The following is a 26568-nucleotide window of genomic DNA, read 5'->3' as shown; positions in this document are numbered from 1 at the left end:
CTACCCCTAACCTCAGTCTTTTCTTAAGATGCAGCATTGACACAATTTGGTTGCACAAATACCAGAAATTGAGTTTTCCTTAGCCCTGCAATCTACAGCCTGTTCAGGGATGTGTTGGAAGTTGTAGCTGTGCTGTTAGCAGCAGTGTAGTTCAAGGTGAATCTTGATAGTAGGTTCTCCATTCTATAGCTCTTTTCTGACAGTGTAACAATATGGTGGTAAGGAAGGTGTAAATAACTATGGAGTTGTTTCTTCACATAAAAAGTGTTTCATCATTGATTGAATTCAGCTCTGAAATACAGACAGTAATGTTACAGGTTTTGAGGAGGAATAAAAAAAAAGCCACAACCCCAACATGATTCTGATTCAAAAGTAGAAGGGCAAAATGGTGACCAATATCTATACTGTGATGGAATAAAGTACATTGCATCCTCCTCCAGGTACTTGTCTGCAAATTTAGGGTTGGATATTCAGGATTCAACGTTGCTTATATTACGTGTCACTAGAAAAACATGTAGACATGGACACTGAAATGTGTAATTGGCTGTTTTGAGCATAGAGGTGGGATAAAGAGCTTATATCCAGGATCATGCTTGCATCTTGAATGAAAGCCCAAGACTCTGCGTTTCTTAATTCTTCTACCTACCTACTCATAACAATGTGTCCTTAGTCAAAGTTTAAAAAAACAAAACCAAAAAAAACCCACAACAAACCCAAAATAAACTAACGGAAAAAGTTCACTAGATACATGCCTTCTCCTCCAGAGAAATACAAGTTTTATTTATTGATCTTCTGATTATTCTTTTACAGTGAAATAAATGCCCGGCTTGATGCTGTTTCTGAAATTCTCCTGTCAGAATCCAGTGTGTTTGATCAGATTCGAAATCTTCTTTGTAAGCTACCAGACATAGAGAGAGGCCTCTGCAGTGTTTTTCACAAAAAGGTATACCCATATTTACCCTAATTTATTATTTTTTTAAATAGCATTGTTCTGTCTTAACGTACCTTTTGGATGTTTATTTAAAAATATTATATTCTTAGCAAGACCGAGCCTGACATAATAAAGGGATGCCAGTTGGTAAAAATGGTTTTTGTCTTATGGTATAATCTTCTTTTACTTGTTACCAGTGATGTACTGACAGCAGAAATTTCTGAGAAGGGTTCTAGAATATGTACGTTGTATTGCTAATGTTAACAGGAGGAACATCTATGGCACTCATGATTTAGTGGCTGGATTCAGTGAGATGGAATGGTGCAATAGGTCCTTGTGCCATAAATTGTTTCCCTTGAAAACAAAACATTGTATTCTGTACACTTATCTAAAACCACCCTTGCAAGAGAATCCACTTGGCTGTAGTTATCTGTTTTCAAATGAATGTTAATTTGTTTATAAATTCTGTAATTTGGATCTCACTTGCACATTTTAATAAGAATTACTTGTAATGAGGCACTGACAGTTCTTAGTTGAAGCAGATTAATGTGCTAATAGCACCTGTGCAGTACTTCATGTTCTTCTATTTCACTGTTATATTTAGAGGTTTTGACAGTTTGTTTTAGATAAAGGAATAGGTGGGTAGGAGGAGAGAAAAGTTGTAATTTCTTTGGATGGCACAGCACAGAGGTTTCCTCTGTCTGAAAATATGAAACTCTATTAATGTATAATTTTTGAAGCCCTAATGTGTTGCAGTGCTAGGCACATGGAAGGACTTGCTATTTCAGAGAGAACTAATACAGAGGTCCAGCCATAGTGAAGTTTATAAAAAGAGGAAATGTGCACAAACTTCCCCATCTTCTAAAAGGTATCATATCCACATGATACAATTGTTTGGCCAAAACAACTGTCCAGGAATTAGATAATTCACTTTTTAATGGCTTGACTCATTTCAGGTTGAGGAATATGTAATAAAGGCTGTAGGGATACATCTCTATTTCACAACGTCCTGGCAATCCTGTGCTTCTTTTTTTTTTTTTTTTTTTTCCTTTTGGCACTGTGTGTCTGTTTCTTCAAGTGTTCCTGTTGTAGGACTGCTTACCTTTTTCAGCCTTAAATTTGGCATTTAATTGGAAACATTCAGAGACCCTGGATTTTCATGTGATTTTTAAAATGTGATGACAACATAGTTTGTCTTAACAAAAGCCATGGTACTTTTAAGATATATGTTTAGTGAACCCGATGTTGGAAAGCAGTTGCAGGAGAGTAGTACTGCAGCAAAATCCTTAAGAAAGGTAAATGAGGAGGAAAAGCTGCAAGCATACACTTACCTTTTGATGAATTAGCTTCCCCTGGAAAAAATTAGTTTATCATCCATTGCAGAACACTCTGGAGAGTACCCAAAGCAGTGAGTAATCCCTAAAGGCCTCTAGGACTTGGAGATAATAGTGCCCCTGAAAGACAGGGCTGTTTTAAATAGAGAATTGAAAGCAAACTGTGGGAGACATACTCTTCAGTCTGGACAGATAGGGAATATGGAACCTGAAGAGAGAGCTCCCTGCAAAGCAAATAAATGTTCAAGAACATGGATTACCTGTTTTTCATGAATATTTATTTTTTTAGAATATACAGTGAATCCCACGATTTCAGTTCTCACTTTAGAAGCTTTTCCAGTTCTGTTTAATTCCAGATGTTCATCTCCCACATGTTCAAAATGAGGTTCCTTGCAATTTCATTTACATTAAGGGATCCAAAACTCCGAGTGGACCATACTGATGGCTTAAGTAAAGGAGTGTGCTTTAGTGTCAGCCACAGGAGTAATTCGTGAAGGCATCAAGGATTTCATTCTTCAGGCCCTTTAGATTTCAGTGATATTAGTATTTGAGGAGGTAACTTTCATGAAGTGAAACCTCTGAACTGCACAGAGGTGGCTGGATTGCCTCAGTTGTTCTGAACATCTTTCATTCAGATCAGCCACTGCAGAACTTCTGTTGTGCAATGCACTTTGCATCAGTAACCTCTAGAGGAGTAGAAAAAATTAAGGCAAAAAACTGCTCTGTTTTGAAACTGACTTTGCAAGGTAAATTATCCTTGTGGGAACTTTTCTGGTAAATATTATCATTGTTTCTTTTCCTGGTCTGACTGTTAATTCTTGTGGGTTGTGTGTGGTTTGTGGTTGTGTATGGTTCGGTTTGTTTTTTTTTTTTTCCCCAGTAGGTTTGCTATTGAGTCTTAATTGGCAGCATCATTCAGATTGGCAGTTTTTAATCTGACCCTCCATAAGTTCCCATTTCCCCAAAGCCAAGCCAATAAAAATCATTGCTGTTCTACCCCCAGGTACAAGCAAGCTGGAATTAGAGCACCATTCTTGTGGTGGGAATTAGGTATTACCTTGGAGGTCGTATTTCCATCTCTGAGTTTGCCCTGGCCTGATAAAGGATTATGGGAATGGTTGAGACAAGAGCAATGTTACTGTTGCTATGGAAAGTGAAATTAATACAAGGAATAGTTGTTGTTCTTCTCAGATCTTGCAGCTCCAGCACCTGGTACTGTGCCAGGCAGAAATGTTGTCAACAGCAGAATAGCCTCACTCTTCACTATGGCTGGAGATGAGCTGTTTGAAGACTTCTTAGTAGTTTCAGAAGCTGACCTCAAAAGGAAGCTGAGAGGCAGGGAACTGTCAAGAGTTTTTTCTTAATAGTGATGCAGAGTGAGATCTTGTTGGGACACACATTGACTCAATGCTTTCCATAACCAGTTCAACCATGCCATCTAGCCCCTGGAAGAGCCACTAAATAATAGATCAAAATTTAAGCCACATGCATTTCCTTCTGTAATCTGCTTCTCAGTACAGTGGGAAATATGAATGGCAGTACCTTACTTTTTTTGTATTGGTTAAAGTGCTGACTGCTTAGCCTTGCCTTGGAGTGCACAGAATGGCAAGAGAGCAGTCAAGAGACTTATGCCTGAATAGGTCTAAACACTAGCACAGAGTAAACATGCCATCAGTACTTTCAGAAACATGTCCTGCAGGGCTATGCTGATGTTGCTGGCTGGTTTTATGCCTGGTTTCATGCAGTGTGTTTCAGAAGATAAATATTTATACAGGTTCAATCCATAAATGTTTATCTTATTTGTACCCTTTGATCAATAAACATTATTTTTTTACTAAAGCTCAGTCACCAAAGTGGGCAGGAATCATCATAACAAATGGCCATCAAATTTACAGAACAGATTAAAGTGAAGCTTTTTAACTGAACTTCTACACAAGGAGAGAGATCAATAATCAAACCTTACCAGGGCATGTAGTAAAATGTCATTTCAGTTTGTTCTTCTCCTGACTTCAGCCATGGGCTCTCTGTTGTTCAGAGTTCCTCACAAATTACTGCAGTTGAGAAAAACTGTTCAGTTCTGGATGAGTCTCTAAAACTGTGCTGCCCAGTTACCAGGCTGCTTACCTGTGCAAAATAAAGCTGGCAGTTGCTTCAAAGAGGGTGTTATGGGATTTGCCTTTCAGTTTTCCAGTGAGTGTTTCATTGTCCTGCTCAGACTCCTCAGAGAAGGGTACTGCTCAGCTGAGTGTGAAGTGCTTAAAATCTTTCACATGAGCTTGTCAACCAGAAAGACACTGCAAACGTGCCCTTACCTGGAAAGTATGTTTGATACTTCACTGAACATGATGCAATTTTCAGAAGATTTGGAGAAAAATGTTATATTTCTGCTTTTTGTTTTTTTCTCTTGTTAAATCAGTATCTGTATTATATGCTCAGGAAATCAGTTACTGTTTGTATAGAATGTTTAAAATAAATTCTCCCCATAGCAGAATACATTTCTGACTTCAGCTAACACCAATCTTTATTTATATATATTTTTCTTCTATGATAGCAGTATGTACTTCTTGCATATATGCCATACTTTTAATACTTACATATTCTTTCCTACTTACATATACTATACTTTTAATCTTTCAAAGAATTTGCATCACAGATATTTTTAGATTTGCAACACTAAATGCTGATTTGGGCAAATTGTTCCCTGCTAAGCTGATTAATGTAAGTAATGTCATAACAAGGGGACATAGTAACCTTACATACCTCATTTTTCCTAAATCAAAAATAGTATGCTGACTATACTGAAAACATAAAGGTAACTATTACAGTTGAAAGGAGTGATAAATGTATGCTCCTTTACAACTCTCTTTTCTTTTTAAATTTTAAATGCTTTTAACTTGGAGCAGTCAATGCCTGTCAGCTGTGGTTCTGTGTGGCTCCCATTCAGATCTCCTGGAACGAATTTCACTAATGGAAACAAGGTTAAGTTGCTTTCAGTGTTGTTTGAAAGGGTGTTAGATCTGCCATAAAGACCTGAATCTTTGTGCATTCTTCTCAGTGTCTGCCTTACCATTTTCAATACAGTTTGATAAACTGCTGGTTGAAACTATTGTTTGGCATTGTTGTCAACTCTGAGGTTATTTTTCTAGTGCCAGAGAAGCTGTAGCTGTCGTTGATGGCATTTCAAAATTAGACTTCATATATAGCATTGAATAAGCTTGTGAGAATCTGCTGTGAACACGAGACAATTAATCCTGCTCTGTGTAAACAATTTCTACTGTATTTTAAAAGCTTCTAATTTATAGCACAGTTACATATCTTTTGTCAGGTTACTTAGGATTTAAATGGAATTAGTCCCACTTTAATGGAGCCCAGAGTTTCAGAGTTATTTTTATGCATCTGTTCCAAGTTATCTGTTTGCTTAGTAAATAATTTTTGTGGTGGAGCCATTAAATTTTAGATGCAAAGTCCTACAGTGGTACAGAAATCAAACCAGGGGAAAGTCTAATATTCTGAATAAGCACAAAAAGGGTATGCTTCCCCTCTTTCTTGGGAATGCTGTGTTTAACAAAGTTGTTTGCAATAGAGCACACTGAATTCCCTGTTCTCCAGAGGTACTGTAGACTGTAGCTCATAGTAGAATCAAATAGGTTTTAACTCATTATATGACTACTGTGCTGTGTAGGCTATCAGTTGCTGTGAGAAGCTTCAGCATGTTCATTAAGCATCCTTTGAGAAATCTCATGGTAACTTTCATGGTTGTTCACAGCATCTTTTGTTCATGCCCAAGCCTGCTTGGGTGTCATGTGTGCCTCACCTTCACCAGCCTCACCACCCTTACTAAAGAACAACTCAGACAGATGTGCTTACATATTCTTAAAACGTTTTCCTGTTCCCACACTCAGATACATAGTGTACTAATTAGGTCCCTATTTGGTTTCTTTTTTATAGAACAGTTTTTAGAAATTGTTCTTTTAACACCACGTGTTCAACTGATGTGTTTCTTACTGTCTATATTTGCACATTCTTCTTTTCTGGACATGGTTTTCCTATTAATTGCTTAATGCTGTCTGTCAGGAACCTACTTTGCAATTTCATGTGGCAGGTCCTCAGCCTGTGCCTCCCTGAGTACATTTGTAGTCAAGGGAAGTCTTGCAGAATTCTGTCCTTTATCTGCATCAAGGTTGATGATGATGATGATGCAGTCAGTCATACTGTATTTTACTTTGACATTGAGTCAAAATGATGGATTATCATTTATTTGGTCTTTCGGACCTTTCTTTTGTGTTTTGACTTCAAATGCCATTGACAGATTTACTGCCTTATTATTTTGTTTTACTTTGTTGTCAGAACTTTTACAAGACAGAGTAAGTTCCAGATTCTCATAGAGAAGTTGATAAATTGCAATAAGTGCATAGGAGAAAAAAAGTTTTTATGAGGCTGAATAATGCATTGTTTATCAAGAAAGATTAAAAGATTATAGTTTGGTTAAATTGATTATTAAAGGAGAACAGGAGGTTTAGAGATGTTTGAAGAGTGTTAACAGTAAAGGAGGAGTTGAGTTAGTGTAAAACAGTGACACTAGAGATTTCTGTATAAATTTAATGGAAGGGAAATTTAAGCTCTCTGAAAAAAACTTTAACATGGGGATTTTGCATTATGCATTAGTTTCTGAAAGGAAGTGGTGAGCACATAGTTTCTTGAAATATAAGGTCCTGAGAGTAGAAAAAAGAGAATTCAGGCAGAAATATCAAGCATTTGCAGAGAAACAACCTAGTGGGTGTCTTCTATTCCTAACTTACATGGATCTGAAACAAAGATGAACTTAGGTTGTCCGGACACATTCAGAATATAATCTCGCTGGCTTTCCTGAATCCCATGAAGTACCGTGGTGAAGTTGCATATTGCTTTAGCCAAGTATCTACCAGCCTCGCCTCTTTGGTGTTACAAGTTCAGTTCTTCAGTACACAGACATGCTTCAGGTTAGTTGGAGAGTGTGTAACAGATACTGGCTTTGTGACACCTCAATTACATTTACTTGTTATTGAATGCATTTTCAACAGCAAGGAATGATTTTTCTTAGATTTTTGTTAATGTAGCCTTTATGGTAGAGCAAATCAGTGAACACAATGATTAACATAAAATATTTTCTTTTTAGCCTTATTCTTGTCAGTAACTTAGAACTTCCTGTGTCTGTAGTACCCTGCCAAGGCTGCAGGAGTTGATGTGTCTTTGTTATACTTTGTGTTCCCACAGTGTGGAGGCCACCCTTCCACCCCTGGTCACAGTAGTGGCATATTTAATGAGGAGAGGGATGAGGCTGTACCTGGAGTGTACCTTAATTTAATTTTTATGATTTTCAGAAGGTTGCATTTCGACAATCTTCATGTTCTGAAGGGTTAGTAGGCATTACAGGGTGAACTCAATTTGGAATTTACATATGTGGGGAGAGAAAATGTTCCTTTCTGATCCCAGCATTTTCATTAATACTTGTTTCTGTGTTCAGGTACAGAATTTATTTGGGAGAAATAACTGCAGCGCAATAGATGAGAGAATTGTCTTAGTTCTTGCATAAGGGTGTGGGAAGTAAAGAGAAACAAATTTACTGCTGGGGAGAAACTGAAAGAGAAGGCATGACACAATTAAAGTGTAGATGTATTTTATGAAATAAAATACAAAGAACATGATATGATAGTAAAATCATTCAGTATATCATACCCACCTCATGGCATCCTCAGATGAAGAAAATGAACTGTTTTTTTTCAGTGCTGACAGTTGACCAATAGGAGAATTTCAGAAAACTAAGGAAGGAATGTTTCTACAGATCAGTAAAATATGAAAAAATATCAGCATAATTATTTATAGGTAGATTTTATCAAACCTTCTGAAATGGAAATGTCCTAGAGTGCCACTGAATCCAGCAGCATTTGAAGGCATGAAGTGTCTCATAGGACTGGGTTTCCATTTGGTGTGCTAATATGCTTAGCACAAACTTATTTCTGTTAGGACCATTTCAGAGAGAATTGGTACTACCGAATTTATAGATGGGCTGTGAGTGCTTTAGGTAGCTGAGAGTTGAATGGGTCAGCTGAGAGGAGGGGACTAGGAGTGTGGCAGGAGGTGGATTGTTTTGTTAGGTGGTTAACTGCTTGCAAAGTCCTAATTCTTTAAAATGATCTAAGGTAACACACCTTCCTAATGCAGGAGAATGTATAGAATCTAACAGGAAAATACTTGAGCCACATCAGAAGTAGTATTAATGGAAAAATTAAAAAAAATCAGAAAAGTTAGAAAAGAAAGAAGAGATTCTTTTACAAGTCATTGGTGAGAAGCTGCCTTAAGGGAACTAATATGCTTCTTCTCTGTGGATTTCATGAAGCAAGCTCTAAAAGCTCTGTGTGCTGTTGGCTCTAATCTGTGAGGTTCCCTTTCAATGATACCCTGGCTAACTACCTAAAAGAGATAGAAAAATCTCTTTCATTATGCTGTAGTAGTGAGGAGAGGATGAAAGACAAAGACCACGTTAGTGTTTTCTTTTTAGTCTCCTCATCACACAGGCCTCGGGGGTAACCAGCCAAAGGCTGAAGCTGGCAGTAGTTACGAGCAGTTTAAGCAGTGACTGCTGATTTTCTGTTCCTGTGGGTTGTGGTTTGGTGTTTTTTTTTCCTTTTCTTTCCTGTGTTCTTGTTCCAAGACTCTCCCTTTCTGTGCCTGACCTTGTCTTTTCAAACCCTTTCTTGCCAAAACAGCAGCCTGGGGATTCAGGTAACAGCACACAGATGCACAGGCTTGTATGGACAAGTTGTGGAACGCATAAAGTTACTCGACATGCAGTTTTGCTGTTTGCACATTATTAGCCCATTTTTGTTCTGCTGTTTGTCTACTGCACGTGTTTTTTATCCAGCAACAGGGATATTGGAGATCAGGTCTCAACTGATGCCTAACAGCAATGGTTAAAACAATTAGTATGCTTTATTAACCTTGTCAGTGTGATGAAATCATGCAGTTGTGTTACATGCCATACATTTTGACTGTGTTTTGTTGCATTTTCAAAAAGCAAAAAAGACTGTAGGATTTAATGAAAATATTATACATTGTCATAATTTAGACACTGCTTCCCTTCTCAGTGCTCAACCCAAGAGTTCTTCTTGATAGTCAGCACCTTGTCTCGCCTGCACTCGGAAATTCAAGCTCTTGTTCCAGCCATACATTCTCATGTGAAAACTCCTCTATTACAAAATGCACTGTTGGAAATCCCAGAACTTCTCTCCCCAGTAAAACATTATTTAAAGATCCTTAATGAAGAAGCAGCCAAGTAAGTAGTGGAAACTGATTAATCTTCTGTGCCTCATAGGCTGTCTAAACAAACTTAGTTATCCAAATTGTGTGATTTGTTCTAATACATCTTAGTATTATATTTAGGGATGTATAGGTGGCTTATAGTTAAAGCAGAGATGGTTGTTTTCTGCAGCTTATATTCTTTTTTTAAAGTTAAACTAGGAAAGCAAGTATTTTGCCTAGTGAGTTTCTGCCTCAGGCTGAATAATTTTTTTGAAGATTTTTCAGCTCTTTTGGAGAATGAATGTAGAGCAAAATACGTTTTGCTCATGTTAATTTGTTTAACAGCTTTTTGATTTTTTTAAACAGACAAGCTATTCTTTTTGAAGAGAGACTTGACCTTTAGCAGAGTGGCTGCTTTGTTTTCAGGAGTATGCCTTTTACTGTCTTTCTGAAACTTAATCAAAGCTTTAAGAGCCCCCACCCTTGTCAAGAAAAAACTTTTTATGTGTTCACTAATGAGAGAGAATAAGATGCTTAATAGCTTTGAAGATTCTATGTAGACTGTGTGATTTGTACCCCATCAGAGCATTTCCAGGGTTAGTGGCCCTGTTCATGGACTCCCTTTAGAGAATGACTAAATGAGCACCCACTTAAGGCTGTGTGTGTGATCATGGTTTTCTTTGCAATTGCCTTCCTGCAGTCATGGAGAGCTGAAAGTATGGTAGCCATCTGCCCTTTTTTATCTTAATTCTATCCCTTCCTTCAAAAAAAATTCTATCCTTTTCCTTAGAAAAAAAAAGGTAGGTGAAAGAAGATGCTAAATTGGAACTATATATGCACTGTAAGGGAGAATGTCTTTAAATAATTTGTTGTGTACAGTTTTTTCTGAAGAACTTCTGCTCCCATTGTTATCCCTAGCTTTAAATGGAGGAAGAGGGGACAGGAGGCTTAAGATGCAGCATAGTATAGCAAAAACATAAGTTCAGTAAGGGACAGATATGTAAAACACTTTTGGGACAGGATTTAGAATAATACCTTGTGGCCAGGAAAAGTCACTCTCTTACACTGGAAAAGGAGTATAAAATCTTCTAAAAAAGACTCCCTCATGGTAGTAGGCATAGAGACAGTTTAGCTTGCACAGCCAACTTTTCTGAGGACTTTGCAGATTTTTTGGGTCCTTTCAGTGTAATTTAATACACAACATGTTGAAAGGACATCCTGAACACCAAATCAGTATCAGTCAGTATCAGTATCAATCATCTTAAAGTTCCCTGATTGGAACAAGTTTCATTTAACTTTCAACATTTCCTCTTGTAACATTATGAGATATAATTGACTGTCATATACCTAGAGATTCTTCGATGAAAGATGTGGTATGTAGTTTAACGTTAGGTTATTTTGGGGCAGCATAGTCTTGGTCTTTTATTTCCAAATCAGACTGAAAATAAACATACAATTTATTTATAAATTTATTTCTCCAGCTGAGATATAAAATTTTAAAAATTTACAAATTAAAGCCTAGAACTTTATTTGTGTTTAAGTTAGAGACAGATGCAAGGTGTATAAATTTAGACACTGTGAATGGTAAAAAAGTTCACTATGCCCATAATCCTACAGGTGGGATTATGAGATTTGTACTGACACATGGTATACAATTATAATTGTGGCAAGTTATGACAAAACAGACTGTAGCTCAATTATATCAAATATACTGTAGGCAGGTTTAAAATACAGATTTATATTTTTTTTCTGTCACTGTGTTGATGGCTAGAATAGTAAATAAAATAAGATATGATACTATAAGTAGAAGATACCATCACTGATCTGTAGAATATATATGTTTTATTTGTATTTATTCAGGATGACTAAAATAGCTTCCATTTTGGCCTTTATGTATCTCAGAGTTGTGTGGCAACATTGTTTGTACTCTAAAACCTTTCTTTAATAGAAATCACGACAACTACTCGCATACATACGTGCACACATACACTTGTGCACAGATACGTATCCTGCATCATGTGTTAGTTTTATTATGTGATATGGATAAAATCCTGTAGTGATTTTCAAAAGTATCCCTCTGCTCCAGGGGACTTTGAGATTTATTTTTTTTTCTAAAAACTGTCAACTTTAAAATTTTTGGTAGGCATCACATAGCAGTGACAGTCTTCACAGTCAGCTGCTGGCTACTAGCGATCTTTTTTTCCTTGCATTCCCATGGAAACAGGTCTAATTAGCACAAAATCGTTTCTAAAAATTAATATTGTATTTTAAAATGGCATCTTTACTGCCACTTACATAAGAACTATATCCATGTAAAGCAAAATCAAAACACAGCTTTGTGTCACCTGTCTGGTCACTGGCTCCAGTTGTAGTTTTATTCTCCGGCAAAGGGGTATTGGAGTAGATAGAATATTAGACTTTTTATTACTTCCATGTTTTATTACTTTCAGTTTGCTAATTACTTGCTCTACAAATATTAGATTTCAGGGTAATTATGTAATTAACTGGTAGGTTTGTATTTTATCTAAAATACAAATGTATATTCCTATTACCTTAGGGCTGATTGCACTACTTTTTATTGTTTGCCTGATACTTATTAGGATAAGCCAAATTTTTGTTATTTTTGATGACAACCATATTTTTAATAGTTTTTTCAGCTCCTCAATTTTAAACATTTTAAAGTCTGTTTCAGGTTTCAATCCTGAGCTGTGATAGTGCAGCCAAAACAATATTGTCATTGTCTGACATAGAGACTAGAAAAGAGCATTGTTTTGCATGTATTAAAAAATGCTCTGGTTTATCTTTTCTTGATAAAAGAAGGAAGCTACTCTGAGGCATCTTTTATGCCTGATGACATTCTGCTTTGATGAAGGCCTTGTGGAAGAGATTTTTCTTTGCAGTCCTTGTGAAAATCTGCCCAAATTCTAAATATGTGAAAAAATTGTACAATCTGTGTCCATGTTTTGCAAAAATGATGTAAAGCTCGTGATAAAAATGATGTTGGCACTCAAGTTGCTCCAGGTTGGGGCATTAATTACATTTCAGAAATATGAATTGAGACAGAAGGGAATGGTCTTTCCTGTGCTTCCTTTTCTTGTTCTACTCAACCAAGGGAGAACAAACAGGGCTGCAGGATGCACATTCAGAGATGACAAAAAAAAAAGTCAGCAGGGCTTGGTATAAAAGAATGAGTGTGATGTGATAGGGTGGAAAAGAACAGGAGTAGATTGGTTTTGAGCACATTAGAGAGGGGCTTTTGTCTTGGTGTAGCCTCTTAGAGTTCATATACAAAGTGCCTTTCTATTTTTGTAGTGTGTATGACAGCTTTCAGTAAATGCACTGTACTATGACCAAGTAACAGAAAAGTTGTATTTAGAGGAGAATAAAGCTGGTGTTAAATGAGAATAACAAATAAAAATACGAATGCAGACTGTAGAATTGGAGAATGTATCTTTAGTCTTACAGTTATTTTGTCTTATGCTTCTCATGGGCAGGACTGGAGACAAAACCCAGTTGTTCAAGGACCTTACCGACTTCCCTGTTATCAGAAAGAAAAAGGAGGAGATCCAGGATGTGCTTTCTAAAATCCAATTGCATCTGCCAGATATTCGTAAAGAGATTAAGAATCCTTCAGCAGAGTATGTGACAGTTTCTGGACAAGAGGTAATATGCTATCTGTTGTGTATGACTGTACCTTTGCTTGTCTACAAGGTAGCTTGGAGGCTGGGCTTAACCAGAACTCGCTTTGCTTAGTATGATACTTGATGAGGTCATTGACGCATCTTGACTACCATCTTTTGTACAACTTTAAAGAACAATTTTGTGACAGTGTCACTTTTTTTTTTGTTAAGTCTATTATATTGGTGATTTAAATAATAAAAATGCATTAGTGCAGTTGAATTTGGTTCAGTAATGCTTTGCTTTTTTGTATATGTAAAAACAACCGCATGCTTCCAAGGTTAATTATGTGGCTTTTAAGTGCTGTAATACTCTCAGAGAACCAGGAAGCATAGCATTAGATTAATTTAAAGGATGGTAAAATGATTTGTAAGTACTGATTAAGACTGTAATTTGAAAGATGGGAGAGAAAAGGAACAGCATTAAAGAGTGATAGATGTTATTTTACTTTTAATTCTCAGAAACGGTAACTGCAGAGTGGAGCTTTTGTTTGCTGGATGCTGTGAAAGTGTGGGCAGGCCATACTCCAGCAAGCTGAGAAGTTTAGTGCAAAAAAACCAGCACATGACAGGTCCTGCCAGATTTGTGGGGGAATTGAAAAGAGCAGTGAGGTATCATTGTTTAGCATTGTCCTTTGGGAACTGAGAGTAGGAAGCCCAGGAAAAACTCTATTGAAAATTTGGAAAAGAAAGGAGTCAGGAAACTGAATGAGAGTTGAGAGTAATAGAGATGTATCAGCGAGGACAGGGAGTGAAAGATCTGGAAGCAGGTCACTGTCACATTGAGGACTTAGGAAGCTAAGAAAGACCCAAAAGACACGGCAGGGAACAGACGGGCAATGCTGAAAGTGAGAGAGAACGTGAGAAGGGGTGAATTAGAGGTAGCAGCATTTGCTGTCAGGAAGATACTTCTTTTGATGGTGAAGCTGAGAAGAGGAAACGTGGCTAAAGTGTTGGGCAGGCTGTTAACTTGGATGCTGAAATACGAGAGGAAACATGGAAGTGTGTGCTTGAGTAGTGTGTCAGAAAGGGAAGAACCATGACTTGAAAGGTTTCTCTTACAGAGGCTGGAGTAAGAGGTGGATGATGATGCCTGTGTGAAACAAAGGAGAACAGAACTGATCCAAGAGAGGAAAGCATCTGAGGAAGTAGTCAGATGTGAACTGGACAGGAGAGTTTTAGAAACCAGCAGTCACTTCACATGCTTTTAAGAGAGGAAGCCTTTGTAGCAGGGAATGGCTTGGAAACCATTGGAGGCAGAGAGATCTATTTTGGTATATTTGTGAAAGTAGCTGCAGAGGTCAGGGACAGCTGTAATTTAATTACATCTGATATGGGTGTCTCAGAGTCATTAAAAGAGGCAGTGCAAAGAGGGGTCAGAGAAGATGATCAGTGAGGAAAGGAAGGCTCTAAAGGAATGGAAGTAATGGAAAGGGAATTGTGTGGGAAGACCAGAGCAGAGTCGTAACAAGAGTCTCTTTGAGTTCAGCTCTTCCTCAGATCTGTGTGGTATATTCTTCTTATGTTCCTCAAGTGCTCTGGTAGTTGTGAAGAAGTGTTTGAATACTACAACAGACCTAAGCAGAAGCACGTTTATGGTTTGCTAGTTCTGAAAGAGAAGGAAGCTGCCAGAAAACTCTTCAAGGAAAAAAAAAAAAAAAACAACAACAAAAAAACCCCCCCAAAACTACTTGATCCTCTGTGTGTGCCCTAAACCCATGATTCTGAATATGTGGTTGGATTTTCAGACTCACCCTGTAGTTTGTTAACTTAAATTTATTAAATTCCTATTAAGAGTTCTGGTGAAGATCCAGTTGACATGTATCCCTCCCAAAATGTGAGGTTACACCCGGATGTATCTTGTCTTTTGTTTCCAGACCTCTCATGTAATTCATAGTGTGCGCTAAACAGGACAGAAAGCTGTCCATGTAATAATAGCATTGCAGTCAAGATTTAGAGAGAAATTGCTATGTTTGGTAAATATTTGCTTCTTGCATTGCATAAACAGTACTTTAGTCCTAGATTATTTAATACTGCAATTATTTATCTATTAGGGCTAAGATCTGGAAAAACAAATGCTTTTGTTGTTCTGAAGAAGATTGCACCCTCTCTGCTTGTTTCTCACTAACCACGCAAACAAACCAAGAAACTGAACTGGCTGTGTTAATCTAGACTGTTTTGAGCTCAGTTGGGTATCCAGCATAGACACAAATGTGGTACTATTTTGTATCTTCCTTTCATAAACACAGCATGTTTAATTGTTTTGAGCTGAACTTCAGAAAAAACTGTAATACCAACACATCATCAATACCAGTAGCGGCAGCAGCAGATGGCTTCCTTTCAAATCTTTGCAGATCTCTGCTTCTACCCAGTTTAAGACATCATCTCATTTCGTGTGTTGCTATACTATTTCAGGGTTTCTGCAGTACCAAATATTTGAAAAGCATCTTAGGTGAATTAAGAACTGCAGTGCTATGTCCTTAGTCTGGTTGTGGCTTGATAAGAAGGAGCTGAGGAGAGAGTGTTAGTGCATGGAGGAATAGAAGAGAAGAGATAGGGCAGCAACATGGTAAGGCACAAGAACAGCTCAGGATAGGAGTTGCTCTTTTGATGGAAAACACGTAAGCCATAATCCTCATTTCTGGGGGAAAAAGGGCATTAGTTTCTGGTCTGCTCAGTCTCTTTAGGCTGAATATCATTTTCCTCTGATGTATAAAGATTTGTTGATACCTGGTGTTTATTGTTCTGTGGTCTGCCTAACTTCCCATGATGTGTAATATCGCATTTCTGTTTATTTTAGTTTCTGATTGAAGTCAAGAATTCCCATAAATCATCTGTGCCATCTGACTGGGTCATGATTAGTAGGTATGTAAAATGTCTTTGAAGTTTGTTTTATTTTAATATGTAAGGAAAAAAAAAGAGAGAATTTTTATATTACAAATAATTATGTATACTTATTGCATCATGTGTTGGTGTTCATTTTTTTTAAACTGAAAGCCAATGAACCGAAATTATTATGCTGATTTATTGCCATAAGAAGTTTTATTTAAAAGCAAACAAAATCTAACTGAAAAAAAAGTTGATATCATAAAGTATTTTGGTTTTTTATGTCTTAGATACTTGATGCACTGTATTACTTGCTTAATCTTTCAAAGTAGGTGTACTGGTGTCAAAACTGTGGTCTTGATTCAGTTGTGCCTATAGTTGGTACATGCAAATCTTTTGCAGAATTTTGACTGTTCTTATTTTATTCAGAAGGGTAAAGGTAGCTGTACAGATATCTGTTTGTACTCATCAATAAACTTGGTGTATTTAAAATGTCATTTTATTTACTTATACCAACAAGTGTTGCTTGCTTTGGTACTTAGTGCTATATGATTTTAGACAGTTTTGAATACTTTTCCAGTAGGTGAACAGAGATGGACTGATTTACATAGTGGGCTCTTTTTTCTTTTCAATCATGTGTCTTGTTATTAAGTGAGTTGGATATCTTAATATTACAGTGTGTAGAGTCCATGTAAATGCTGTGTCCTTTACAAGGCCCTGTGTAAAATGCATGAGCACAGATACCTCACACCAGAAACAGGCATAATCAAGGTGAACTCTGAAGTGATGTTCTATTCCCCTATGCAAGAATTTGATACTAAAAGTGTACAGATTAGACACAGAGTTAAGATAATAAAAAGCAAATTACAGCTAATCTGGATTTTGTAAAAGAATGCCTTGGAGTGCCAAAGTGAGCCTTTAATGAAAATGCCTCAAATGGAAACAAGCAAGATAGTCTGTGCTTACTAAATTTATCTCAGTCTTATCATGAAGTTTTTCTGTTTAAAGTGAAAATTTTTTCTTGGAGTCCATTGTATATGTAATCAGTCGCAGAAAAGTCATCCATTTGTGCAGCATATTGCTGAACAGAATTTTGAGAAATATATAAACTTCAGTCATATATGCTACATTGTGAAAAACATTTCAAAAGTCTTCTGAATGAGCAGTGGTGCAGTCACCAATCACTCTACTCACAATAAAGATCATTGGTATCAACAGAGTTTGATAACACATTAAAAGAACATATGTTTTTTAACATCCATTTTCAAGACTTATAGAGAGTAAGAAAACTAATTCAATTTTGCATGTACATGGTGTAACTGATTGCTTAGTAACCTTGATTTCCTATTTGGCTTTTCTCTCTCTTCCAGCACAAAAGCTGTCAGCCGTTTCCACGCTCCTTTTATTATAGAAAATTACAGACATCTGAATCAGCTCCGGGAGCAGCTAGTCCTTGACTGCAGTGCTGAATGGCTAAACTTTTTAGAGTGAGTTTAGAAAAGAGAGTCAGTTTTTATCATTGTTTGGTCTGTTTGGTTTGTCATTGATTTTTTTTTTTTTTTTTGCTATAAGAATGGAACAAAAAAAAGATGTTTCTCTTAAAAAAAAAAGTTTCTAATTCAGTTGCCCACAACTGTAAAGATAATCCGTTAAAATACTGTTCTTCAGTTTAAAGCACTTGAAGGCAAGACCTTTGCAGACTGTCCTGAGACCAGCAGTGATTCCTCTAGATGTTAAAATTCTGATGAAAATACACTAATAAATATATACAGTAGCTCTCAGAATTTGAAATTTTCACATCATTAACAACCTGAAAGTACGACTGACTGCAAATGGGTGAAACTGAATCTAGTAGTTTTGTTATTGAAGTACAATATAAGTGAAATGAAAAAAAAAAAATTATACAAGCTAAACAAATTCACTTTTCACATTAATTGAAATAGAGTATGGCTTTACTGTTAAGTGTGCCATTACTACATACTAATAAATTAAGCACAACTGCAGTCTAACTTACAGTTTTTGAGTGAGGAATTTTCAGGGTGCTGTGGAGAATCACACTTGAGTATGATTCTCCACAGCCTTGTATTTTATATGCTAACCCTGTGACTGACTGTGAGTCTGCTAGAAAGTAATGGGAATGTTATTGTCCCTTACAACAGGCATGGGAGATTTCTTTGTCTCAGATCAGAGTTTTGAATGGAGTTATTTGACTGTTTAGCCAAAGAATCTTTAAAAAGGGAGTTTAAAAAAAAATACTACTCAAATTTCTGAATACCTTTAATTTTTCAGGTATCTGGTTATTTTATTTCCATGAGTTACAAACCTACTGAAATTGTCCTCCATGTCACACAATTGTATTTGGCTCCATTTCACTTATGCCTTTCCTCCCTCTACAAAAACTTAAAACGTTTCTTCTGAAGTTGTGTCACTGGACATACCTGATGCCAAGGTTTGACTTTTAGTAGGAATCCAGCAATTCTGTGTATTTGGTAGAAACTAGAGAAGTATTCCAGCTCACGCTTCTGCAGATGTGGTGCCTTTGCAATACTCTAAAAATAGTTCTGTTAAATAATTTGTTATCCCTATACGAGCTATGAAGTTTTGAGCAGACCTATTTTAACTTTTCTTCACTTAGATATGCTGCTTTTCCTGTTCACTTTGCTGTTTTCAGTAGTGTTGTAGGGTAGCAGCATACAACAGGGAAAGACCTGTGTAGGAAGGAAGTGCTTTTTTTCTTCATCAGTTCATCTATCTTTTTATTTGTTAAATTTTGGTCCCCTGCTGGTTTTATATTCTGTGTTGTATCTTTGAGGGAGAGGAAAAAAATTAATTCTCAAGGATTCTACGGAAAATTGGGTAATGTCATTGTTGTACTGGGGGAAGCAATACTAAAAATGGGAAATGAATTCTTGAATTTTCTGTTGTAGATACCACATTTTAGGTTTTTGTGTGTTTTTTTGTTTTTTACTGTAACTTACAGTTGAAGTGAATTGGAAGTTGGGATGCAGTTGCCACTGTGATAAACAGTGGCATTTTTATAGACCTCATTTAGGCAGCAGGTATCAACTGTAGACCCTTTATGTACTACCTAATGAATTTAATTTTGACGGCTTTTTTTGTGCTTAAAAATAATTCACTGTTACAGTGGGAGCATGAAGTCCATGTTGATTACGATGGCGTCCTCCTATTGAAACTTAATGCACTACTGGGAGGTTTGAATTCAGAGTAATTTAAAGACCATTGGAGCCCTGTAAGAAACATTCATGGGGTATATTTTGACAGTACATTTGTATCTGTATGAAATTATTCTTTTTTTCTTCCTCCTATTATTTTTCCCTGTTTTTCTATAGCCATTTTAGTGAACATTATCACCCTGTGTCTAAAGCAATCGGTCACCTAGCAACTGTCGACTGTCTGTTCTCATTGGCCCAGGTGGCCAAACAAGGAGACTATTGCAGGTAATAAATTCTTAATTTTTACTTAGGATTTTATAGGGAATCGTAAGAGAGTATTTAAAGTAAATTTGATTTTAATGTCTGTTATGATAAAATGCATTATTAAAACTGTTTACAGTAGTTTCAACTTAATCTGATTTTCCAAAGCAACACTTCTGTCTGATGCAAATCTGTAAACATTGCAGTTCAGATTGGACACATTAAGTTTATCTATTGTTTGACCTGAGTCTAGTATGTGATACCTCACATATATGTAAACTATGCTAGACTTTGCGTGGAAATTCTTTTTCTCCTCTTTTTTTTTTTTCCTTTCTTTCTTCAGAAAGGTCTGAATTTGTATTTTTTAATATCTAGGATTCTAAGATGCATGAGGTATGTTTCAAAGATGTATTTCAGGTAAATAATAGGTAACTGTTAGTGCCAGCTTCCAGGACAGTGATGATGCCTCACCTAGGATCATGTGTTGGATCTGATGAGCTGGGCATCTCCCTCTGCCAAGACCCACACGTGCACACTGGGCACCACTGCCTGAGACTCTGGTGGTGCTGAGGCTGTTACCCCTGCTGTCTTTGTTGGAGAGACATGAACCACCAAATCCTGCCTTGCCAGAGGGTGATCCATAGCTAGCTCCTGACCCTCTACACCCTGCAACTCAGGTCTTCCTCCCCTTACGAGACCATGTCTCTTGCACCCACACAGTCAGTCTCACTGGGTACCTTCCTCCATACCTCTGTCCCCAGGGGAGCTGGACACTCACTGAGCCACTTCTTGAGCTTGCTAAGTGCTGTCCAAGGGCCACCACTTACTGTTTCTGATGTCTAAGGTAGGCACCCATGCAAGGGCTGTTGATTTTCAGTCCTCAGCCATTCCCACTGCCAAACAGTCCACATACTCTCTTTTGAAAAGTGCTGTGTGTAACTTTTTAAATGTTGTCATTGTGGGGTCAGACTGTAAGTGCTCAGACAATTGATTAGGAATAACCATATGAATCAGTAACATTTGGAAGCTGTGGAAATAAGGCAAGACGTGTATTAAATCTGTATAGATGAAGGGAAATCAACTTACATGTGCTTCTGTTTTTATACAGCATTAAAGATAATATTGATCACTTCTTGACTCTTGGGATCTTGTGTGCCTGTACCAAGATCTCTTTGAATGTAATTGCTCACTTATTTCTCTATACTCAGATGAGAAACAAATTGAAATCTGATTAAATCACTGTGCAGTGTTTAAATAATTTGCTGAATTCTAAAGAGTGGCTTAGAGCTTATAAACTGGCAGGGAAGAGGCTTCTCAGTGAATCTTCAGCTGCAAGTAAGATGTCAATAATTAATTTTGGTGGGCTACTAAAGGAAAGATGAGACTGCAATGTTACTAATTTAAGTAATTCAGATTAATGTTTCTTGATGAAGTGAGGATTGTTTTATACCACCCTACCTGAAGCATGTAAATGAGTCATGAAGTCAGGAGAACAGGTGCTCCACACAGTTGTTGAAGAGAGGTAAGCACTTCTTACAGTTTGGAGGTGTCTCAGGACCCCTGTATTGGGAGACACATCCTTTACATGGAAGGTGCACAACATCAGGGCTTTCAGGCAGCAGTTAGATACCTAAAGATGATGGTTAGGTAATCCAGAGATCATTACCTGACGTTTGAGTATCTACTTGGCAGACTGTGAGTTTGTTTTAGGAATGCTGTTGAAAAGGTAGTACCTGACTAAAGGACATGTTATGCATTCCAGGGCAATTTAGATTTTGTAAAAAATTATTATTCTCCTACTGCATGACAGATGATTGTCTGATTCTGGGAACAAAGGGCAGAGAAGACCTTTTGAATGAGTGTGGCTGAGGCCCTCCTTTTGTGGGCCCCATTGTCTGAAAACAGGTCAGTTGGTCAGCAAAGCTCATGGCATCCTGAAGCCACATCCTGTCTTACAGTTAAGTGAAAGGAGGCTTAAGCAGTTAGAAAAAGGGAATTATTTCCAAAGAGGAGGGCAGAATTATAAAATAGCAAAAGGACAGTTCAGCTGTCATCTCCCTCTCTTGCATGCAAAGTAGAGAGGTGGAGGAGGAAGTGCTTCTAGGTATGTGCTCCTCCCTTTATGGACCATCGTATTACAGCTCCAAACAACTTTCCCATCCAGCAGGTGGAGAGTGAAGTTTATTTTCTTTGTCCCCAAGGCCTAAATCTCTGTCTCTATTAGTTTCATTTCAGCTGTACTACTGATGGAAATACCCTTAATGCTAAAAAACCCACACCATTATCAGCTTGCATTGGTTCCCCCAGTGTCTTGTATTCCTAATAGGCCATTTAATTTTTTCTCCATTTTCCTTTCAAATTGCATCCTCATTCTTCAGCCCAAGAAAAATCACAATCCTCACATCTTGTTTTCCCACTAAAGTCCACACAATGTGCTAGTTAATTTCCAGTCAAAAAATTCAGTGGCTTTATTCCAGTATTGTCTTTTGCTCAGCTGCTGCCACTTTCTTAAGTTGCTGCTCTTACTTCAGTGATTGTACTGCTAGTGTAGGAAAATGTTGCTGAGATGTGAAACAACATTTACCTCTCCATTGAATGCTGCACTGCAGTTTATGGTGAAAAAGCAAACCTAGGTTGCATAGAACAAAAAGAAACCATAGCCATAATTCAGTGGAACATGCTCTTTCTGCATTTTGTTATTCTGTGAAAAAAATACAGCTCTTTGAGATGGAGCTTTTCAGACATGGAGATATGTAGCACAGAATTATACATGTTATATTAGTAGATACGTAAACAAGTTTGTAGCTAAGGTGGAAGCATTTGAGACAAAACTTTTTACATAGTTTGGAGGTGAGAGAAGTAAGTAAGTAGTATTGATCTGGTTTACATAGTAATTTTTGAAAAGGTGCTGTCCTTTCAGTGTTTCAACTTAGTAACTGTCTATAGAAGGAGCTTTGTATCTGTTTGGCTGTAACATATGTTTGGGAGTGGCTGTCAGGTCATGAGAGCTGCTAAAGTTAATAGGAGAGTTACAGCTCTGTCATACTGTAGTCTTTGGTTTGTGTGGTTTAATGTGTCACCAGTTGTAATATACTTAGTTGGACAATGTTCTGTACTCCCCATGCTCCAGTTAACACTTAATGCAGTAACAGCGTGGGGCAGTTTGCCAGCAAGATCATTTTGAGAATATGAAATGTATCTTTGAAAGGTGGCACTTTGCAGAAGTTGGTACAGTGGTGCACATTCTGCTACCCCCTCCAGTTTGGGAGTTTTGTATTGTTTGTTCATTTTGTAGTTCTTAAAGAGTTTAAACATTTAAATGAATGTCTCTTTTCGCAGACCGATTCTGCAAGATAGTCGTCAAGAAATAATTATAAAAAATGGGAGGCACCCTGTGATTGATGTACTGCTGGGGGAGCAGGATCAGTATGTTCCAAATACCACTAACCTTTCAGTAAGTATTGAGATACTATTTGAGCTTCAAAATAATTCAAGAGGAGGAATCTGGCATTTGTTTCTTGGCCAGGAAGTTAAAATAAATAATTTAATGATACAACTGTCTGCTTGATTGCATTTCAAAGAGCTGTTGCTCAATGTGACCATGTTGGTATTGTCCTTTTTCTGATACCTTGCAGCCAGATGTTCTCTTTGTGGCATAAAAAATAGAAGTGATCCCAAAATTAGGAACATGAAACTTAAATGGCTAATTTTGAAAAACAAATTAATAAGTAAAGGATTTTTTTAACAGTGTCATCAGAAGGAGTAGTATTTTGTCATAACTTTGTCTCAGATTTGTGGAGGTTTTTTAATGTACAAAATAGCAACAACTTAATTTTCTGTGTAACATGCTACAAAATGAGTTTTTCAGATTAATTCTAGGATAGCTCAGATTTTATTCAGGTATTTCTCTACTGTGTAGTCTCCTTTCTTTCTGGAAGTATTAATTTCATGCAGCCTTCCATAATCTGACAAAACAGACTTGGAGGCAGCTTTATTTCTGTTAAATATATTGGGCATTTAGCATATTTTTTTTTGTTTCCTCCTTTTTTTTTTTCCTGAAGAACTAAAATCTTTCCATTAAATTAATGTCCTTTAGGCATTTTGTGTTAAATACATGAGGCCACATCTCAGAACTGAGTTGGGTTTTGGACCACTCACTCCAGGAAGGACATTGAGGTGCTGGAGTATGTCCAGAGAAGGGCAGTGAAGATGGTGAAGGGTTTAAAGAATAAGTTTTTCAAGGAGCAGCTGAGGGGATAGGGGTTGTTTAGTGTGGAGAAAAGGAGGCTGAGTGGAGACTTTATCACCCTCTACAACTTCGTTAAAGGAGGTTGGAGCCAGGTGGGGGTCGGTCTCTGTTTCTGATTAACAAGTGATAGCACAAGAGGAAATATGCTTTAGTTGTGCCAGGGGAGGCAGAGGTTGGATATTAGGAGAAATTTCTTCACAGAAAGGTCTGTCAAGCCCTGGAGCAGGCTGCCCATGAAAATGGTGGAGTCACCATTCCTGGAAGTATTTAAAAGATGTGTAGATGTGGTGCTGAGGGACTTGGTTTAGAGTGGCTTTGCAGTGCTGAGTAAGTGGTTGGACTTGATCATCTTAAAGGTCTCCTCCATCCAAAAGGATTCTGATTCTACCAGTCTATCTACCTGATGCCTATTTAGTAGCCTTCTGTGATGACGTGACTGCATCAGTGGACGAGGGAAGAGCTATGGGTGTCATCTATCTAGACATCTGTGCTGAGGGACTTGGTTTAGAGTGGCTTTGCAGTGCTGAGTAAGTGGTTGGACTTGATCATCTTAAAGGTCTCCTCCATCCAAAAGGATTCTGATTCTACCAGTCTATCTACCTGATGCCTATTTAGTAGCCTTCTGTGATGACGTGACTGCATCAGTGGACGAGGGAAGAGCTATGGGTGTCATCTATCTAGACATCTGTAAGGCCTTTGACACTCTCCCCCACAGCATCCTTCTGTCTAAATTGAAGGGAGATCAATATGATGGGTGGACTGTTCAGTGAATAAGGAATTGTTTGGGTGGTCACATCCAGGGTGTAGCAGTCAATGGCTCAATGTCCAGATGGAGGCTGGTGACAAGTGATGTCCCTCAGGAGTTCATACTAGGACCAGTGTTAAAGTTTAATATCTTCACCAATAGCACAGACAGTGAGATCAAGTGCACCTTCAGCAAGTCTGCAGATGACACTAAGCTGAGTGTTTGACATACTTGAGGGACAGGATACCATCTAGAGGGACCTGGACAAGCTCGAGAACTGGGCCTGTATGAACCTCATGAGGTTCAACAAGGCCAAGTGCAAGGTCCTGCATCTGTGTTCGGGCAATACCCAATACCAATACAGGCTGGAGGATGAAGGAGTTGAGAGCAGCCCTGCAGTGAAGGCCTTGGGGAGCCTCGGGGGTGAGAAGCTGGACACGAGCCGGCAACAGGTGTTCACAGCCCAGAACACAGACCAACCACATGCTGGGCTGCATCAAAAAACATGTGGCCAACAGGCCAAGGGAGGTGATTCTGACCCTCTGCTCTGGTGAGACCCCACTTGGAGTCCTGTGTCCAGCTTTGGAGTCCTCAGTGCAGGAAAGACATGGATGGACCCTTGGAGCAGGTCCAGAGGTGGGCCATAAAAATGATCAGAGGAATGGAACACCTCTGCTATGAAAAAGAGTTGAGAAGAGATTTGGGGTCATTCAGCCCAGAGAAGAGGCTCTGGGGACACCTTATTGTGGCCTTTCAGTACTTAAAGGAGACCTGTAAGAAAGGTGGGCACAATCTTTTTAGCAGGACCTCTTGCGATAGGATATGGGGTGATGGTTTTAGACTAAAATAGGGAAAATTTAGACTAATATATGAGGTATAAATGTTTTACACTAAGGGTTTTAAAACACTTGCACAGGTTGCCCAGAGAGGTGGTAGATGCCCCATCCCTGGAAACATTCTAGGGTAGGCTGGAGAGGGTTCTAAGCAGCCTGCTCTACCCATCTGAAGATGTCCATTGTATGAGGGTTGGACTAGATGCCCTTCAGTGGTCCCTTCCAACCCAAAATGCTCTGTGATTCTATGATATGTTTTTAAATACTACACATCTGTTCTTAATGGATATAAAAGACACGTTTGCAGCTTTGCAACCTGAAATATTTAACTGCCTTTTCATACAGTAAATAGAGGAAAGATCTGAAACAGATGTCAGTGTGGAGCATTGCTGTGATAAGCACTATTCAAATTTTATTTTGGGGGAGATATTTTTAAGTGTTGTTCTATACTGAACAATGATACAGATATTGTGCAATATTTCAGGGAATGTTTTCAAAATTGTTTGTCAACTCCAAACAAGTGACAGATGGCATTTGCAAAAAATTCAGCATTTCATTCAGTAATCACCATGCACTTTCCTTTGCTAGTCCCATTCTTATGCTGACTTTCTAAATACTGAATATTACAAAACCAAGTAGTCATGGTAGAATCACTTTTGCATCTACTGCTGGTTTGAGTTAGCTCTTTTTTGAGAAGTGGATGGGAACCCAGTTTATTAAAATGCCTCCAGTATTAAAGTGATATGTTTGAATCAGCTGGAAAATGCATTTCCTGTCATGTTTTCAGCTGAAATGTTGTTGCATATCTAACTTTAGGAAAAGCTTTCTTGCAGTGCCCTGAAATAAATGCCTTATTCTTTCATTCCCTCTCTCCTCTGCAAATATTCATGGATTCTTTTAGTACTTTTAACTTCAGCCATGAATTCCAGTAAGATGTTAGCTTATGGTTGCATGCAATTGTGAAGGCAGATGGGTTCTTTGGTCTGATGTTACAGCATATGTTCTTTCTGAAAGCTGGCTTTGCAAACGAGCCACCAGTCTAACAGCATGGTTGGAGGGACCCTGGAGGGAACCTCAACACATGCAAGAAATTTGTGAATTTTAACAGGTTAATTCATTCTGGTTTAAAGTATCTATAAATTCTGTTGTGTTGAGCCAAATGGTGGTCCTGATAAGGTTTTAGTAGCAGTATTGAAACTATACCTGTGGGACCAGAATGTTATGAATTTTGTTACCATATAATCGTACTCATTTTATTACA

General features: G+C 37.8%; 1 protein-coding gene across 1 annotated transcript in view; it reads left to right on the top strand.

The window, feature by feature from the left end:
- Positions 1 to 810: 810 nt before the first annotated feature.
- LOC103772756 (DNA mismatch repair protein Msh3-like) overlaps positions 811 to 26568 on the top strand; it is a gene marked incomplete at its 5' end in the record, with an annotated part of 50324 nt that continues 24566 nt past the window's right edge. The window contains 7 exons of the mRNA XM_008940099.1: positions 811 to 943; positions 9390 to 9577; positions 13038 to 13206; positions 16021 to 16085; positions 17417 to 17533; positions 19397 to 19504; positions 22820 to 22934. Coding sequence (XP_008938347.1) covers positions 811 to 943; positions 9390 to 9577; positions 13038 to 13206; positions 16021 to 16085; positions 17417 to 17533; positions 19397 to 19504; positions 22820 to 22934 — 895 coding nt within the window. The remainder of the gene's footprint in view (positions 944 to 9389; positions 9578 to 13037; positions 13207 to 16020; positions 16086 to 17416; positions 17534 to 19396; positions 19505 to 22819; positions 22935 to 26568) is intronic.

The sequence above is a fragment of the Merops nubicus genome, unplaced genomic scaffold, assembly GCF_000691845.1.
Source record: "Merops nubicus isolate BGI_N331 unplaced genomic scaffold, ASM69184v1 scaffold19715, whole genome shotgun sequence".
NCBI lineage: Eukaryota > Metazoa > Chordata > Aves > Coraciiformes > Meropidae > Merops > Merops nubicus.
The sequence above is the reverse complement of the archived record's forward strand: the minus strand, read 5'-3'. Positions and strand labels throughout refer to the sequence as shown.